Source organism: Peromyscus maniculatus, chromosome 10, assembly GCF_049852395.1.
Source record: "Peromyscus maniculatus bairdii isolate BWxNUB_F1_BW_parent chromosome 10, HU_Pman_BW_mat_3.1, whole genome shotgun sequence".
Classification (NCBI taxonomy): domain Eukaryota; kingdom Metazoa; phylum Chordata; class Mammalia; order Rodentia; family Cricetidae; genus Peromyscus; species Peromyscus maniculatus.
Window position 1 is genome coordinate 5,247,110 of NC_134861.1, and position 16,503 is coordinate 5,263,612.

Here is a 16,503-nt window from a genome sequence, read left to right on the forward strand (position 1 = left end):
AGATCCGCCTGGCTCTGCCTCCCAAGTGCTGGGATTAAAGGCGTGCGCCACCACCGCCTGTGTTTCTGCATGTTTGACATTCTTCAAGTAACAAATGACAGCCATGGAAGTCAGGGAATGTACAAAAGGCAGCATGTGGGTCCCCATTCAGGGGGACATGATTCTGTCCTGCCTGGAGTGAAAAGAGTGTGTATGTATCTGTGATTATCTCAAAGAATTTAATTCAAAAAACTGAACAGTGATGCAATAGGATAGTTGTGCAGTTATAGGCACAGCAAGGGTTCAAGAGTTGCCCAGTACAAAGTGGCACCTTATTGTTTACCTCATTTCTTCTCTCTCTTAACCTGTCGCTTTCTCTGGGTCCCCAGGTCTCCTGTATTCCTTATTGGGGTCACCATAACCTGCATAACTGCAGACTGAGGCAAAAGAAACACCTGGGTATGAGGCCAAGGTATCTTCAGGGTGTTGGGCCTCTCTCCCTCAACACTGGACCCTGAGCATTCTGTGGCAGGTGACAAGCCAGCGGGACAGGGCTGGTTCTGCTGACAGGACAATTCTGTCACAGGAAGGAGCAGGCTCCCCCATAGCATCTTCTCTAGAAGGTGCTTACATGGAGGTGGGCTTTCTGACGTCTTGGGGTCAATTCTGACCATCATGTGCTTTTTAGGGTCCTGACCTTTTCTGGATGGCTCAAGTTACTTGAGACTCAGAACCTGCTCTTATGGCACTATTTTGTCTTTTCTGGTGCTGAGATAGACCCTTGTGTCTCAAGGCACTGAGCTATATGTCAGTCTAATACTTTGGCAAAACTTAACAAGAAAATGGCTACTACTACTCGCTCTCTCTCTCTCTCTTTTTTTTTTTTTTTTTTTTTTTGAAACAGGGTTTCTCTGTAACAACCCTGGCTGTCCTAGAACTTGCTTTTTCGTCCAGGCTGGCCTCAAATTCAGAGAGATCCACCTGCCTCCACCTCCCAAGTGCTGGGATTAAAGGCAACGTTTAAAATGGTATGTGTGTGAGTGTTTTGCCTACATGTGCACCACGTAAGTGCCTGGTGCCCATGGAGGTCAGAAGAGCGCATCAGGTCACCTGGAACTAGAGTAGTTACAGATGGTTGTGAGCCACCATGTGGGTGCTGGGAACCAAATCCAGGTCCTCTGCAAGAGCAACAAGTGCTGTTAACTGATGAGCCATCTCTCTAGCCTCAGGAAAATGGTTTCTTTTTTTTTTTTGTTTTTTTGTTTTTTGTTTTTTTTCGAGACAGGGTTTCTTTGTGTAGCTTTGCGCCTTTCCTGGAACTCACTTGGTAGACCAGGCTGGCCTCGAACTCACAGAGATCCGCCTGCCTCTGTCTCCCGAGTGCTGGGATTAAAGGCGTGCGCCACCACCGCCCGGCAGGAAAATGGTTTCTAATTCAATAATTTTTTCCGGTTGTATTCACATCAGTGTCTGAGATCTGGAGGATCTTGAAGCAGTGATTGGCTTTCTTTTCCAGCTGATTTCTGAGGAAGGAGTGAACAGTCTGAATGTCAAGGAATTGCAGGCAGCATGTCGAGCACGAGGCATGCGAGCACTTGGTGTCACGGAAGACCGTCTGAAGGACCAACTGAATCAGGTATGTGGCCTCAGTGGCTGGTTGGGGCAAGTCTGTAGCTTTCTGCTCTGTTAGGAATTATCTGCCTTTGTTCTAGACCAGCACAGGCGTGTGTGTGTGTGTGTGTGTGTGTGTGTGTGTGTGTGTGTGTGTGTGTGTGTGTGTGTGTCTGTCTGTCTGTGTGTGTCTGTGTGTGTGTGTCTGTCTGTGTGTGTCTATGTGTGTGTGTGTGTGTGTCTGTGTCTGTGTCTAGTTTATCTACATTTGCTCCAGACCATCACAGGGATGTGTGTGTGTGTGTGTGTGTGTGTGTGTGTGTGTGTGTGTGTGTACACTGAGACAGAAGGATCACTGAGTTTGAGGGCAGCCTGAGCTATAGTGTAAGACCCTGTCTCAGAACAAACAAAGCAAAGAAAGAAAGAGGTCTAGAGCTAAAGGTCTGTGCAGACTACTGGCCTATCATGCACAGGGCCCTGCGTTGGATCTCTAGTTCCATCTGAACATGGCTGTGCACATCTCTAATCCTGGCACTCAAGATGTAGAAACAGGACAATCAGAAATTTGAGACCATCTTCAGCTAAAAATCAAGCTTCAGGCCACCCTTACAATTGACTGGCATCACATCCACCCTTTTAGCTACCCTGTGCCTGGGCTTCTCCAAGTAGGTGCGTGGTTTGTTGGCACTGCACCTTGCCTCAGCTTGAGGACCCTGATGCAGTAGTCCCTGTGCAGGTCGGTGGCAGTAGGTGACGTTTACAGCCCTTCATCTTTCACATCAGAAGGCTTAATAGACAGGAGATATGAGGCTGGTCTCCCTTTCAACTCCACTTCACACTGTGGTGCCCTTGGCAGTTTTTCACCTGCCATTTCCCGTGTGCTCTTCACATGTGGCCAAGGATGAGTGAGCACCCACTTTCCCACTAAACACATTTCTGCAATCCTTTCTTAGCATTTGTCTTCCTAGGGCTTCTTCACCACATAGCTTCCCAGCACAGACCTATAGGCTGTGCACATTGGCGAACTTGGGAATCCAAGGTCATGATCGTTTGACCTCTGCCTTCTGCTGCTGCTCAGCCTTTCACACATTCTTAGCATTTCTTCTTTTTTTTTTTTAAGATTTATTTATTTTATTTTATGTGTATGAGTGTTTTTCCTACATGTATGTATATGGCCCACATGCATGCTTGATGACCTTTGGGGGTTAAGAGAAGGTGTTGAATCTCCTGGAACTAGTGTTACAGACAGTTTTTGTAAGCATCCATGTAAGTGCTGAGAACTGAACCCAGGTCCTCTATAAGAATAAGTGTTCTTAACAGCTAAGCTGTTTCTCTAGACCCTTGTCTCATCTTTTGCCCTGTGTTTAATGTGTGCACGAAAGATAACAGCTTTTTCTGTCCACTCGAAAGGTTGTCTTGGTGTCACTAAGGTATGCTGATAGGCACAGAGCCCATGGCATGCCTGTATGTGAGTGTGAACTCATTTTATGTTCTTATTGGAGGTCAGAGGACAGCTGTCAGGAATCTGTTCTCTCATGTCACTTTGGGGGACCTGGGAACCAAACTCAAGTTGTCAAGTCTATAAACAAACGTCTTAAACCAGGGGTGATGGTGCACACCTTTAATCCCAGCACTTGGGGAGGCAGAGGCAAGTGGATTTCTGAGTTTGAGGCCAGCCTGCTCTACAGAGTGAGTTCCAGGACAGCCATGCTACATGGGGGAACTCTGTCTTGGGGGTGGGAGTCGGGGGATGATGCTTCTACCTGCTAAGCCATCTTGTCAGCCTTCAGTTTGTTTTTAACATACTGTTGGGGGTTCAACTAGAGGCTGCATATATGCTAGGCAAACACTTTGCCACTGAACTACAGCCCCTGCCCTCTAAACAATTTGTTTGTCGTGTTAGACCAAGTCTTACCGTGTAGCCCTGGCTGTCCTGGAACTTGCTGTGTGGACTAGGCTGGCCTTGAACTCAGAAATCTGCCTGCCTCCTAAGTGACGGGATTAAAGATGTAAGCTACCACATCCAGCGCTCTTCAAATTTTAAAAAAGAAAGAAAGAACAATTTTTCTAGGCAAGGTCTCCTACTTTATGACCCAATCTGACCTTGAATTTCTAGGTGTCCTTCTGCATCAGCCTTTCAAAAAGAAATTATATCTCAACACATAGGCTAGTAAGGTGGCTCCTGATTAAGGTGCTTGCCTCCAGGTTTGACCGCCTGATTTTGATTCCCAGAACCCATGTGACAGAAGGAGAGTAATGACTCCCAAAAGTCCTTCTCTGACTTCCCTTCATGTGCCTCTGTGGCATGTGCTGCCACCCCTCCCAAATAAACTGTGTAAAATAAGTGGATAAAACATAAACGTTAAGGGTAGTAATGGGTACAAGTAATAGATATCTGTGGCACCCTAGGCCTCTTTTCAGTTTTGAAGTGTCAGGCTATAATAGCCCAGGCTGCCATGGAACATGTCATCCTTCTGCCTCAGCTAGTGCAGGGATTACAGATATGCACCACCATCCCTGGGCCAGTGTACCAGCCTGGTTTTTCTTGTTATTTGTTTATTTTTTATTTTATTTTTTTAATTTTTCGAGACAGGGTTTCTCTGTGTAGCCTTGGCTGTCCTGGAACTCACTCTGTAGACCAGGTTGGCCTTGAATTCAGATCCACCTGCCTCTGCCTCCTGAGTGCTGGGATTAAAGGCATGCACCACCACCACCACCACCACCACCACCACCACCACCACCACCACCACCACCCGGCTTACCAGCCTGTTTTTAAGCACATTCTCAAGGTACCTGGAGCTCAGTTGTTCAGTTTACTAAGGTGTATGTGTTTGTGTGTGTGTATGTGTATACTTTATATTATATATAGATTGGATATGTTTTTAATCTTTATGTGTATGGATGTTACATGTATGTTTGTATACCTCGTACATGCATGTCCCCATGGAGACCAGAAAAGGGTGTCAGATCTCCCAGAACCGGAGTTACAAACAGTTGTGAGCTGCCATGTGAATGCTAGGAGTATCTAGGCCCTTTGCAGGAGTAACAAGTACTCCTTCCAGCCCCTGAAAGACATTTGGGAAATATCTTTGGGAAATGTATTTTAGTGATTTAATGAACCCAGTTACTCAATCATGTTTGCTGTGGCACCCAGACTCTGTATCCCTCAACTAAGCCAAAGGCACAGAAGGGAACTCTGGGGTGGGCAGTCCAGCACCTTGCAGGACAGGCACTGGGGCTGTGGGTCAAGCAAGGACAGCACGGCCATGAATGTGCTTTGATTTCAGTGGCTCGACTTGCACCTCCATCACGAGATCCCCACATCATTGCTCATACTGTCCCGGGCCATGTACCTCCCAGACACCCTCTCACCTGCTGACCAGCTCAAGTCCACCTTGCAGACCCTTCCAGAAATCGTGGTATGTATTGTTGGAAGATTCTTTTGCCTTTTTAAAATCTTTGTGGGCTTGGTACCCTCACCTCCACAGCTATGGAAGCCTACACTGTGGTCTTCCTGTCCTCTTCACCAACCCCCTGGTTCATCTCCCTGCTCAGCCCCCTATGTGGCGCAGTCTCGGGCACAGCAGTGCTAAGATTGCATCTCTGAATTGATGTATTTGAGTTTTACTGTGAAACTCAAAACAGTCCTCTGAGGGATGGGGAACCTTACTTAGCCTTGGAAGCCTGGAAGCCCCTCTACACACTTCGGAGGAAACATCCTTCCCATTAGTGTATGCTGTTGTTTTGTATGAAGCCCAGGTGGTAACATTGCTCAGAGAGAGGTAAAGGCATTAGGTCTGGCACCTCAGGCTCACTGGCCGTCCGTCTCCTTTCTCTCTCTCTCTCTCTCTCTCTCTCTCTCTCTCTCTCTCTCTCTCTCTCAAGGCAAAGGAGGCGCAGGTGAAAGTGGCAGAGGTGGAGGGCGAACAGGTAGACAACAAGGCGAAGCTGGAGGCCACCCTGCAGGAAGAGGCTGCCATCCAGCAAGAACACCTGGAAGAGCTGCAGAGGGCTGCCACGGCTGTGGTAAGCAGCCGGCAGTGACTGACTGACTCCACGGGACCCGAGGCTGTCCCAGCCAAGTTTCCTAGAGCCTGCCTTATGGCCATGGATGTGGCTCTCAGTCCTATCCTGTCTTTGCCTGCCGGGGTCAGAGTGGTACAAGGACACAGGAGTGCTTGACTGTAGAGCTACAGCTCTCAGGGACAGTGCAATAGAAGACGTGATGTGGCCGGGCGGTGGTGGCGCACGCCTTTAATCCCAGCACTCGGGAGGCAGAGCCAGGTGGATATCTGTGAGTTCGAGGCCAGCCTGGGCTACCAAGTGAGCTCCAGGAAAGGCGCAAAGCTACACAGAGAAACCCTGTCTCGAAAAACCAAAAAAAAAAAAAAAAAAAAAAAAAAAAGATGTGATGTGGCATCTCTCTGCTCACCATTGGCATAGGAGGAGCTGGCTTAGCACCCAAGCAGGAGTTAACAAGGGACCCTCCTTCTCAGGGTTGTTTTCCTAAGAGTTGCTGACCCCCCATAACTGTGTTCACTTCTTGGCCCCATGGTCTCAAAAGCTGCAGGAAGCTGTACTGTGATTGGAGCTTGCATTGCCTAGCTTATTCATGCACATCTCTTCACCCGGACTCAGTCCCAGAGAGGGGCAGCATGCTCTGACTCAGTCTGCTGAGGAGCCTCAGGTGGCCTGCTCATCCTGGGGCAGGGAACTACTGCTGCTGGGTGATCTCTGGGTCTTCTTTATCACTTAGTAGATTATTCCAAGTGTGACCTGTCAGGAGTACATGCGGAGTGTGGAGCCAAAGCCAGATGACCAGGGTGACAGTGTGGTACTGCTTACATTTCAGAAGCACGTCCAGCCAGAAGTAGTGGAAGCCACCGTTCCTGGGAGGCCAGGGGCTGAGCTTCAGCCAGAGGTGCCTGATGTGATCCTGTCCTCAGAGGAACTGAAGGATACGGCACCTGTGCTGGAGGGTTTGAAGGTGAGCTGTGCATAACCAGGGGATGAGTAGGGCTGGACTGTGGGTTCCTTAGCTCCTAAAGAGGTTTTGCTGGGCAAGGCATCCTCTTAGCCTCCAACCAGTCCACACTCCAGACCCTCCCAGAGATCATGGTATTATTGTTGGGAAACCTGGTTGACTCATTCATTTTGTGGATGGGGGACTCATCTCCACAATCATGGAGTCCCTCCAGGAACACTTTTTCTCCCTGGTGAGATGAAGTAGTGGCAAGGAGGTAGAGACCCGCTTTAGGGGTATGAGAAGCTTAGAGCCTTTGACACTGAGATGAGGCTGCCAGGTTATTCATGCGTTTCTAGTTGGGCAGCGGGAGGGGAAATGAAGGCTGGGCCTTCAGAACAGAGCCTCCTCTACAGAGGCCCACCCTGGTGTCATTTGCTGAGTGATTGGGTATGAGGCTCCTTAAAAAACTCCTGTCAATTTGTTGTCAATAAATTGGACAGAACATGAAATATCTTCTGGATCCTTCTGTCCTGAGATGCCAGGGGAATCCCACATGAAGGAGCAGATGTTCAGATGTGGTGGGTAGATGAAAACTGTTAATGGATAGAGACAACTTGGTAGCTGAGTGAGGTGGTGGGGGAGAGGGGGAGAGAGAGACTGGCCTAGATTAAAGCTGTGTGTTCAGGAAGGTCTCTGTTGGGGTCCTGTAGGATGGCAAAAGCCGTGGGTGTCTTGAAGGGAATGGATGATCAGGATCACATTCAGGGCTCAGAGAAGGGAGGTAAGACTTGTTCTTGATGAAAGCAGAAAGTGTGGAGGGCTGAGGCCTGGCGGCTGCCTCTAACAAACAATGGCCTTTGCAAGAAGGGTATGACAAAGTTTCTGACCCAGGCCTGGCCACTGGAGTTTTGGGGAAAGAGTATGAGTGGTCCCCCCAGAGCCTAATGGGCTCCTTTGAAGACTGGCTTATAGAGAGCAGGCTGCTGCATGGCCCAGGAGACCCCAGAATAGACATGTGGTGTCATCAAGGCAGAAGTCCCCAAAACCTGGACCCAAGGTGGTCCCAGACATTCCTGCAGGAAGCAGGCTGTAGAGGCAGAGACAGGGTGATCCCTGGGGTTTAATGGCCAGCCACTCTAACTGAATTTGTGACCCCCAAGTTCTAGTAAGAGACTCTCTTGTTCTATTTCTGTTCCCAGCACCCACCTCTGGTGGCTCACAAGCACCTGGAACTCCAGCTGCAAGGGACCTGATAGCTCTGGTCTCCTTGGGTACCTACATTCATGTGCACATTCCCACATACGCACATACAATTAAAGTTAGTTTTTTTTTTAAGAACTACCAGATGTAGCATACTAGCTCATGCCTTTAATCCCAGCACTCAGGAGGCAGAGACACACACATAAATAATAAATAAATAGTAAATAAACTACTCCTGGGCATTGCCCACCGATGGCTGTACACAGACATTGGCAGCAACTGTCATTGTAGTCACTGAAAGCCAGTAGGAAGGAGAAAGATGTGTTATGATGTTGCTGTCCAGTTTAGAAATACTTGACCATTGGATGCCAAATGGTGAGTTGGTTAAAAGAGGCAGAACTAGTAATTCCTCTCCTATAAAGTTCTAGAAAACAAAGGCTGTCCTGTAGAGCAGGAGGCAGGGCAGTCTTGCCTGGAGTGGAATCCTGGGGAATATAAAGGAGCATTTGGGGACAACCAGTGTGCTCACTCTACTGGCTATGCGATGAATGTGTTGGGGTACAGTGTGATCACTCTACTGGCTATGGGATGAATGTGTTGGGGTACAGTGTGATCACTCTACTGGCTATGGGATGGGTGTGTTGGGGTACAGTGTGATCACTCTACTGGCTATGGGATGAGTGTGTTGGGGTACAGTGTGATCACTCTACTGGCTATGGGATGAGTGTGTTGGGGTACAGTGCACCAAGAAGACGCAAGGAGAGGTGCTATGGCTAACATAGCCCAGAGCTGATCTCCAGCTCACCTGAGGCTATCCTCAAGTCCTAGCCTGTGTGGTGTGAGCAGAAAGGCTTTCATCATTTAGGGACAGAAGCCATTGTTCCCTTGACTTAGTTTATCTTTCACTCATTTCTTTCCAGGGTGAAGAGATAACCAAGGAGGAAATTGACATCCTCAGTGATGCCTGCTCTAAGCTACAGGAACAGAAGAAGTCCCTGACCAAGGAGAAGGAGGAGCTGGAGCTGCTGAAGGAGGATGTCCAGGACTACAGTGAGGTGGGTAGGCATGCAAGGCAGGGATATGGACCATTGTAGGTAGCCCTTCATCAGCTGCTCAGGGCCCAGGCTCACACTGCAGAGGGTGGGCAGAATACAGCTTTATCAGACCCCAGAGCATCGAGTAACACTCCTGCCAAGTATATGACAAGGTGGCCAGAGAGAATTTGGAGAGAAGAGTCAAATGGAAAATCAATTTTGACCAGGGATGTGGTTGGACAGTAAACAGAGCACAAGGCCTAGCAGCATGCACAAGCCCCAGCTTAGAGGCCTAGCACCAAAAAAGAGAATGGACTTAACCCCAAAGCTTTTCCGCAATGATTCTAACTGGCCACTTTGTAGGTAAATGACACCCTTGTTGGTGCTAAGTCGATAGTGACAGGTGTCTGAACTCCAGTGTCATGTGAACAGCTTGGTCACTTGGTACATGAAAGGTTACTTTCATTCATGACCCTCCGAGGGACTTCTTTCTTTTCCTATCTAGTGGTTGTCCCTCTCTTCCTCCCTCCCTTTCTTATTTCCTTTTCTTTCTTTTGTAGTGCTGGGACTGATCCCAGGGCCTTGTGCATGCTAGACAAGTGTTGTGCCTGCATCCTCAGCCCCAACAGACATCGTTTTCTAATCTCAGGTCGCTGTGCTATTACTCCCACTCTGTTGAGCAAGGAATGATTTGGAGATTGCTAAAAAATCAGTTTGCTATTTCTCTTCTTCCCTGTGGTAGTCCTCTGGCTGTGTGACTTCTCCACGAGAAAGCACATTTTTCACCAGACAGACAAGACATGCCTCATTCCCCTCTGCTCTTCCCCTTGCTCTTGTCCCTGTCATCTTTGCCCCATGTAAACAAAGAAGGTGCTTAGGATTCCTTGAGCCTTTATGTGTTTATTCTTTAGTAACTACAAAGGAAGGTGATAATCAGAATAGATTTTTTCCCCTCTAATAAAAAAAAAAAAATTATTTTGAGCCTACAAAAATAAAGGTGGACATGGTAGGCTGCTAAACCAAAAAATCAGTAAGAACGAATTTGCATGATCTTCCAGTTTTCTGAGGCTGAATTGAATTGTTTTTGTTTTGCGGCACTAGGGGTCAAACACAGGATCTTTTTTGGTTTTTCGAGACAGGGTTTCTCTGTGTAGCTTTGCGCCTTTCCTGGAACTCACTTGGTAGCCCAGGCTGGCCTCGAACTCACAGAGATCTGCCTGGCTCTGCCTCCCGAGTGCTGGGATTAAAGCCGTGCGCCACCACCGCCCGGCAAACCCAGGATCTTGTGCATAGTAGGAAGCATTGTACTACTGAGCCACATCCCAGCACAAATTAATGACGTCATTTCTTTTTCAACTCAAATTAATATAGAGCCCTCCCTCTTTTTTGGTACAAACTTTTTTAAATTAGGACTTACAAGAGATCAAAAAGGAACTTTCAAAGACGGGTGATGAGAAAATCATAGAAGAATCCAAAGCTAGCAAGAGGCTGACAAAGCGAGTGCAGCAGATGATCGGGCAGATCGATGGCCTGATTGCGCAGCTGGAGACCAGTGAACAGAATGGGAAGCTGGGCCCCCAGGAGAGCTCTCCGACAGGGTAAGTGAGCCAGGAGCCTATTCTAGCCTACCCTGCAGCTAGCAGGTGCTTTTGCTGGGATGTAATTCCAAAGCATATCCCTTCGGCCTCTGCCTGCCCGCCCTACCTAGTGCTCAGGAGCAGCCAGGACCCTAAGAGGTCTTTGCTCTTGTTTTTCTTTCCTTCACAGCTCAGGGTATATATCCCCGAGCTTGTTTTACCTAGATAGCTCGGATCTGTCTCCTCCCTGCTGTGTCCCCTGACCCGTCTTTCCTCCCCTTCCTTGGTGCCATCTCCTTGAGCTTTAGTCTTAACCAGGCTTGGCTCCTGGTTCTTCAAACTGCCAGGCTTTCTCCTGCTTCCTCCCCACTCCAAACCGTGGTATTATGACGCTGTTGTGGGCAGTCTGCCTGCCTGAGCAGCCACCAGGAAACAGTGGCACACTCCATGCTTTTGTGCCCAGCTGAGTAGGCTTGCCCCAAGTCCTGACCATAGACTCTACAGTGAGGGCAGGTGGCTGCAGCTGGGCTCTGCTTCTGCTCTAGGCCCTGTACCTAGAGACCTTTGTTACCTCCAGATGAGGATGTTTTCTCTCCTGAAGTGTCTGTTGGCTACCTGGCAGGCACAAGCCTAAGAACCTGTAGTGCTCTTCACTGTGGGGATGTGCACATGTGTGGGTGCCATGGAAGCCCAAAGAAGATGTCAGATCCCCTAGAGCTGGAATTATAGACAGCTGTGAACCGTCCATCATGGGTTCTGGGAACTGAACTCAGGTCCTCTGTAAGAGCAGTAAGTGCTCTTAACCACTGAGCCATCTCTCCAGCCTCAATTTTTTTTTTTTTCAGTTTCATGTGTGTGTATAAATGGTATATGTGAGCATGTGTGTGAGTGTGGTATTTATATATGTGCAAGTGTATGCTTATATGCACATGGAGGCTGTCAGCCTGCAAGCCCATGATCTCTTCCTGCCTCTGCCCCTACCCAACAGAATAGGGTTATAGACAAATACGTGACTACTCCCAGCTTTTTACATGGGTTCTGAGGATTTGAATTGAGGTCCTCATGCAGGAAGAACACTGATAGCTGCTAAGCAATCTCCCTAGCATCCAAGAATGTTCTCTATCAGTCTCCATGCCGACATTGCATCCTAAAGGGAAAGAGCCTGAGGATCTCACTGTGGGAGGAGTCATGCTGATATTTCCAGTTCATGCATGGCCCCAGGATCAGAGCCTGTGGGAAGAGCTGTGGGTAAGGCATGAGGCTGAGCACCTGGCCAATATCACATGCACAATGCACTCCCCAGGGAGAGTGTCGTCAGTGTCGGTGAGCTCATCAGCGCCATGAAGCAGATCAAGCACATTCCAGAACACAAGCTGATCAGTTTGGCCTCAGCCCTGGATGAAAACAAGGACGGCAATATCAACATCGATGACCTTGTTAAGGTGGGTCTCAGTGAGGACTGAGCCAGGCAGACTAGCCTAGCTGCTGCTTTTCTGCTTTAGGGCCCAGGGGTTTGGGGAGATGCTGCTTATTCAGACAGTCTTAAGACTATTAGAAGGGAACTGGAGAGATGGCTCAGCGGTTACGGGCACTGGCTACTCTTCCAGAGGATCAGGGTTCAATTCCTAGTATCCATATGGCAGCTCACAACTGTGTGTAGCTCCAGCTCCTGGGAATTCGACACCCTCACACAGACATGCATGCAGGCAAAATACCAATGCACATAAAATAAATAATTATTATTTTTTTTTTTTTAAAAAAAAAGACAGTCTCAAGAGGTTAGGTCTGCAGCCCCAAGTGTCTCAGCCCTTTGCTCTCATTTGAAATCACAGTGGAATAAAGAATTTTGAGCCAGGCGGTGGTGGCGCACGCCTTTAATCCCAGCACTTGGGAGGCAGAGGCAGGCGGATCTCTGTGAGTTCGAGGCCAGCCTGGGCTACAAAGTAAGTTCCAGGAAAGGCGCAAAGCTTCACAGAAAAACAAACAAACAAACAAAAAACTGTTATAAAATAAAAGTTACAGACATAATGGTGGGATAACAGAATGAGCTCCTGCCCTGCCACAGGCCGGCTCCAGCACATGTCACCTTGGACTGTTTCTACATGTACCACAGGATTTTGTATCCCTATTAGATCTGGGGAAGGGAGTGAACATACCTGCCGTGACCCCGTTTGGGGCTGCCTAAGACCTGAGAGACACTGAGTGGAGAGAGCATGTAGGGATAGTGGCTGACCTTCCAGTGATCAGCCCACAAGACCCGAGTCAGGATCTAGCTTCTAGGGGAGTCGGGAGCCCAGCCTGCAAATTATCATGGACCTACTTAAACCATAAATCATGTTTTTGAGGGAAAAACCAAAAACAACTGCCCTTGTGGTTCTCAGCACACCTGGCAAGTTTGTGTTTTGTTTTGTTTTTCTAATTTAGTTTCATTTTAAAACAAGACACTATCAGACATGCATGCTGAGCATTTCCCACACTCTCCCCTCAGTCTTCATGGCAGGAACAGATATGCCCCAATGCCTACCCCTTACTGTACCAGGGAAGCCATGTTCAGGGCAAGTCGTAGGCCTCCAGCAGTATGGCAGGGCCATGCTGGCTGGAACAGGGACTTGATGCCACAGTCTTGCTGTGAAGTCTGTGGCTTTGGAGGTCTGAGACTTTGAGTACCAGAGCAGCAGGAAGAACCCAGGCACCCATAGCATGCAGTGAAACGGCATGTGCTTAGCCAAGAAATGCTGAGGAGTCAAGTCCTGCCTCCCCAGGGCTGTCCTCAGGGACAGCAGACGGATGCAGTGATGGAGCACCTCCTAAGTCCTCCTCTCCTGTGTGTAGGTAATCGACTTGGTGGACAAAGAAGATGTTCAGATCTCTACCACCCAAGTAGCCGAAATTGTGGCCACACTGGAGAAGGAGGAAATGGTGGAAGAGAAGGAAAAGGCCAAGGAAAAGGCTGAGAAAGAGGCCGCAGAAGTGAAGAACTAGACCTGCCTGGCTTTGGGCTCCACAGGCTCTGCCTTCCTCATGCTACACCAGCCACAGTGGGGATGACACAAGAGTGATTGCTTTGAGGTGATTCTTAGTGGCCAATCTAATATTTTGTCTGGAATAAATCAGAAACTTCCATAATCAAGCAATTTTTAATTTTCATCATTCCATGAAGATTCAGTCAGGCTGGAGCCTTAGAGCCCTCTGGGTGATGGTGTTTGGACTCATGCTATGGTGCGGTACTACATGGCCCTAACCCTTGGGTTAAAGGTACAGCCGCCGGTAGGATCATAGCCTCACACTGACCCTAGCTCCAAAGGTAGCTTGGGTCAGGCTGGGTAGGAAAGCATTTCCCTGTTTATGTCCTTACTTGCTCAGGGTCTGGCCAAGCCTCTGTCCCTTGAGAGGAGCATGAGAACCAAGTGGACTCCCAGCACCGGTGTGGAGCCAAATGTATGTGCCTGCATTTCCTCAGAGGCCTTGGGATAGGAGTTAGGCAGACACGGATGCAGGCTCTGCGATGAAGACCCTGGAGTCAGTCTGCGGACTTGGGATGCCTAAATGCCAGTGTACATAGATCTGTATGCTCACACCTCCACAGCTGTGTCTTAACTACTGGTCCCTAACAGCAGTGTCTGCCTTGTATGGATTCTGAAGCCTGTTGACTGGAGCCTTCTCAGTTTACCATTGATCTCCACCTAATTTTTTAACTGACAAGTAAATTTTCACACATGACCATCCGCCTATTTCATGAGTAATCCCTTAATTAGTGGGTAACAGAAGCCTTTGAAAATGAAATCTTTTCTGTTGCGCAGTCCAAATGGCTGAGTAGACCTGGGAGATAGAGCTGACACCTGCAACCTGAATATACCTGAGGCTTTGTGTGGCTTTTAACATAAAATTTAAGTCCTATCACAGGACAGTGGCCAGGACAGGGCTTCACAAGGGAGTCTCGTCGTGTTGCAGACTCAAGCTTCTTTAGCACAAATGCTCATGACTGTGTTCCTGCCACCCAGCAGGGAGGAAATAGTCTGGTGCCACAGAGCTTTCAGCATGGTGTTCCCTGCCTGCCAACTGCTCACTGGCACCCCTCTGAGTGAGCCTGCACTAGCTCAGAGTCCGGAGCTCTGCTGAGCAGCCAGTAACCTTTCCTACTTGGAGATGGCTCCTTGAGCAGGCCAGGGCTGGGAACCCTGTTGCCCCACCACCACACTCCCACTGTAACCCCATCCTAGGAGCACAGAGAAAGCAAGATCTTGAGTTCAGCTTGGGCCATTATGTCCAGGGAAAAGAAAATCCTTCTGGGCAATTCTGGACAGGATTTGCAAGATGGACCGAGAAGCAGAAACCTCAGTGGAACTTTCTCAGCTTCTTGAAACGTTTTTTCTTAAACATGATGCTAAGCAGGAGTAAGAATTCTCACATGTAAATCTGTGTAAAGTAACAGTGGAAGGAGCCTAGTGAACGTATGGTCACATCTGTGCATCCTGGTGGACACTAGCAGCCTCGTTTCAACTGTCAGTGCATACTTGTGAGGACAAGATTGTGGTTGCCAAGTGTCCCCACGGTGGAGGTTCCGCCTGTGAGCAGCATTCTGGAGCCTGTCCTGGGTCTGCCTATTGTCCTCATCCTTTATTGTATCCCTGGGCCCTGTCAGTGACCCCGTGTTGGCTGTCGCTGACTCAGGAGTTTCCCTGCTGTCCTTCTCTGGACTCTGCCCTCACAGGTCACACCATCACCTCAGAAAGTGGGTTCATCCTGTGATGCTGCAGGGCCTTAGCACACACGTGTGCTGGAGGGTCTAGCACTGGGTGCTTGCCTTGGTTTTGGTGCTTGACCTTAGTACATCTGGGTCAGGTTTAGAAATGGCAGGCCCACTGGGCAGTAGTGGTGGCAAACACCTTTAATCCCAGCACTCCAAAGAAAGAGGCAGGTGGACCTCTGAGTTCGAGGCCAGCCTGGTCTACAGAGCAAGTTCCAGGACAGCCAGGGCTGTCACAGAGAAACCCTGTCTTGAACCACACCACCAACCCACCCCCAAAAAAGAACTAGGAGATCCATGACTGAGAACTGTGCATGAGCTGAGCATTTGAAAGCTGCTGTGTTTGAACTGTTGTAACTGCTCTGTACCTCAGCGCTTGCCCAGGGGCTGGATACCCACACCTGGTAAGTGAAGCTAGGGTCTCTGACACAGAACTCTGGCCTGCCCTCTCTCTACTCCGAACCGCCTTCCCACACAGGATTTGGGAAGTTGGCATCTGAAGTTCAGGCTCCTTTTGAACTATCAACATCCTCGTGGTCTTGGGCTGTGCCTCTTGGGACCATGGTAGGGGAACAAGTTCTATGCCCTCTTCTAACTTCCAGGGATCCCAGATCCTCCAGCTGGGTCACATGTAAACATCTTCCATGTCCATGTATCAGCCCAAAGGGATACTTCTAAGGCCTGACAATCTGACTAGCAAAGAAATCAAAGAGAAGCTGAGACCATCCTGAGTTAATGATGATTGTGCTGTGTGCTCAGATTTTAGAGGGGCTTCACCCTCCCCTCAGCCCTTTAGTGCCAGCTCACTTTCGGGAGCCCAAGCCTAGGTTCCAGGCAGGCGTATGCCTTGTGGGGCCTGAGGAGACCTGTATCCCCACAACCTGTGGTACAGCCCCCTGCAATGTGGAGTCAAACAAGACTCTAGGCTGCCCCGGGGCCCCGGGAGACTGGCAGGCTGCACAGGGTGGTGTTGGCTCAACCACTTGCTGTAAGGAGTTGACTAATAAAGTGCCACTGCTGACTTGTCTGCTCTGTGCTGGTTTGTTCAGCGTAGGAGTCCTGACACCTAACCAGGCTCTCCCAGCCTGCACGCCCCCTCAACGGCCTCAGACTTGTCACCTCACAGTCCCACGCTGTGCCTGTCACGCGCGCGTGGCACAGGGTGAGCAGGAGCTGGGACTTTGGCTGAAGAGTGCCAGGGGAGCGGGGCCTGTGCCCACACTAAGTGTACTACTTCAGGCTCACAGACAGAATCCAGCCACGGCGACACGTGGAGGGCCGTGGACCTGGGGGAGGCAGCTTCCCAAGCCCCGCCTGGGTGCTCACACTGGGGTGGCTCAGCTGGGAGGAGGGGCTGGGCAGTAGGGTACAGGTAGAATATCCATCTCC

At 49.3% G+C, this 16,503-nt stretch overlaps 1 protein-coding gene across 1 annotated transcript in view; it reads left to right on the plus strand.

Moving 5' to 3' along the window:
- Nucleotides 1-16,135, plus strand: part of Letm1 (leucine zipper and EF-hand containing transmembrane protein 1) — a 41,638-nt gene extending 25,503 nt beyond the window's left edge. Inside the window, exons 7-14 of the mRNA XM_006972877.4 lie at nt 1,496-1,615; nt 4,878-5,009; nt 5,476-5,616; nt 6,443-6,577; nt 8,677-8,811; nt 10,201-10,388; nt 11,671-11,809; nt 13,200-16,135. Coding sequence (XP_006972939.1) covers nt 1,496-1,615; nt 4,878-5,009; nt 5,476-5,616; nt 6,443-6,577; nt 8,677-8,811; nt 10,201-10,388; nt 11,671-11,809; nt 13,200-13,349 — 1,140 coding nt within the window. The 3' untranslated portion in view covers nt 13,350-16,135. The remainder of the gene's footprint in view (nt 1-1,495; nt 1,616-4,877; nt 5,010-5,475; nt 5,617-6,442; nt 6,578-8,676; nt 8,812-10,200; nt 10,389-11,670; nt 11,810-13,199) is intronic.
- The last annotated feature ends 368 nt before the right edge of the window (nt 16,136-16,503 follow it).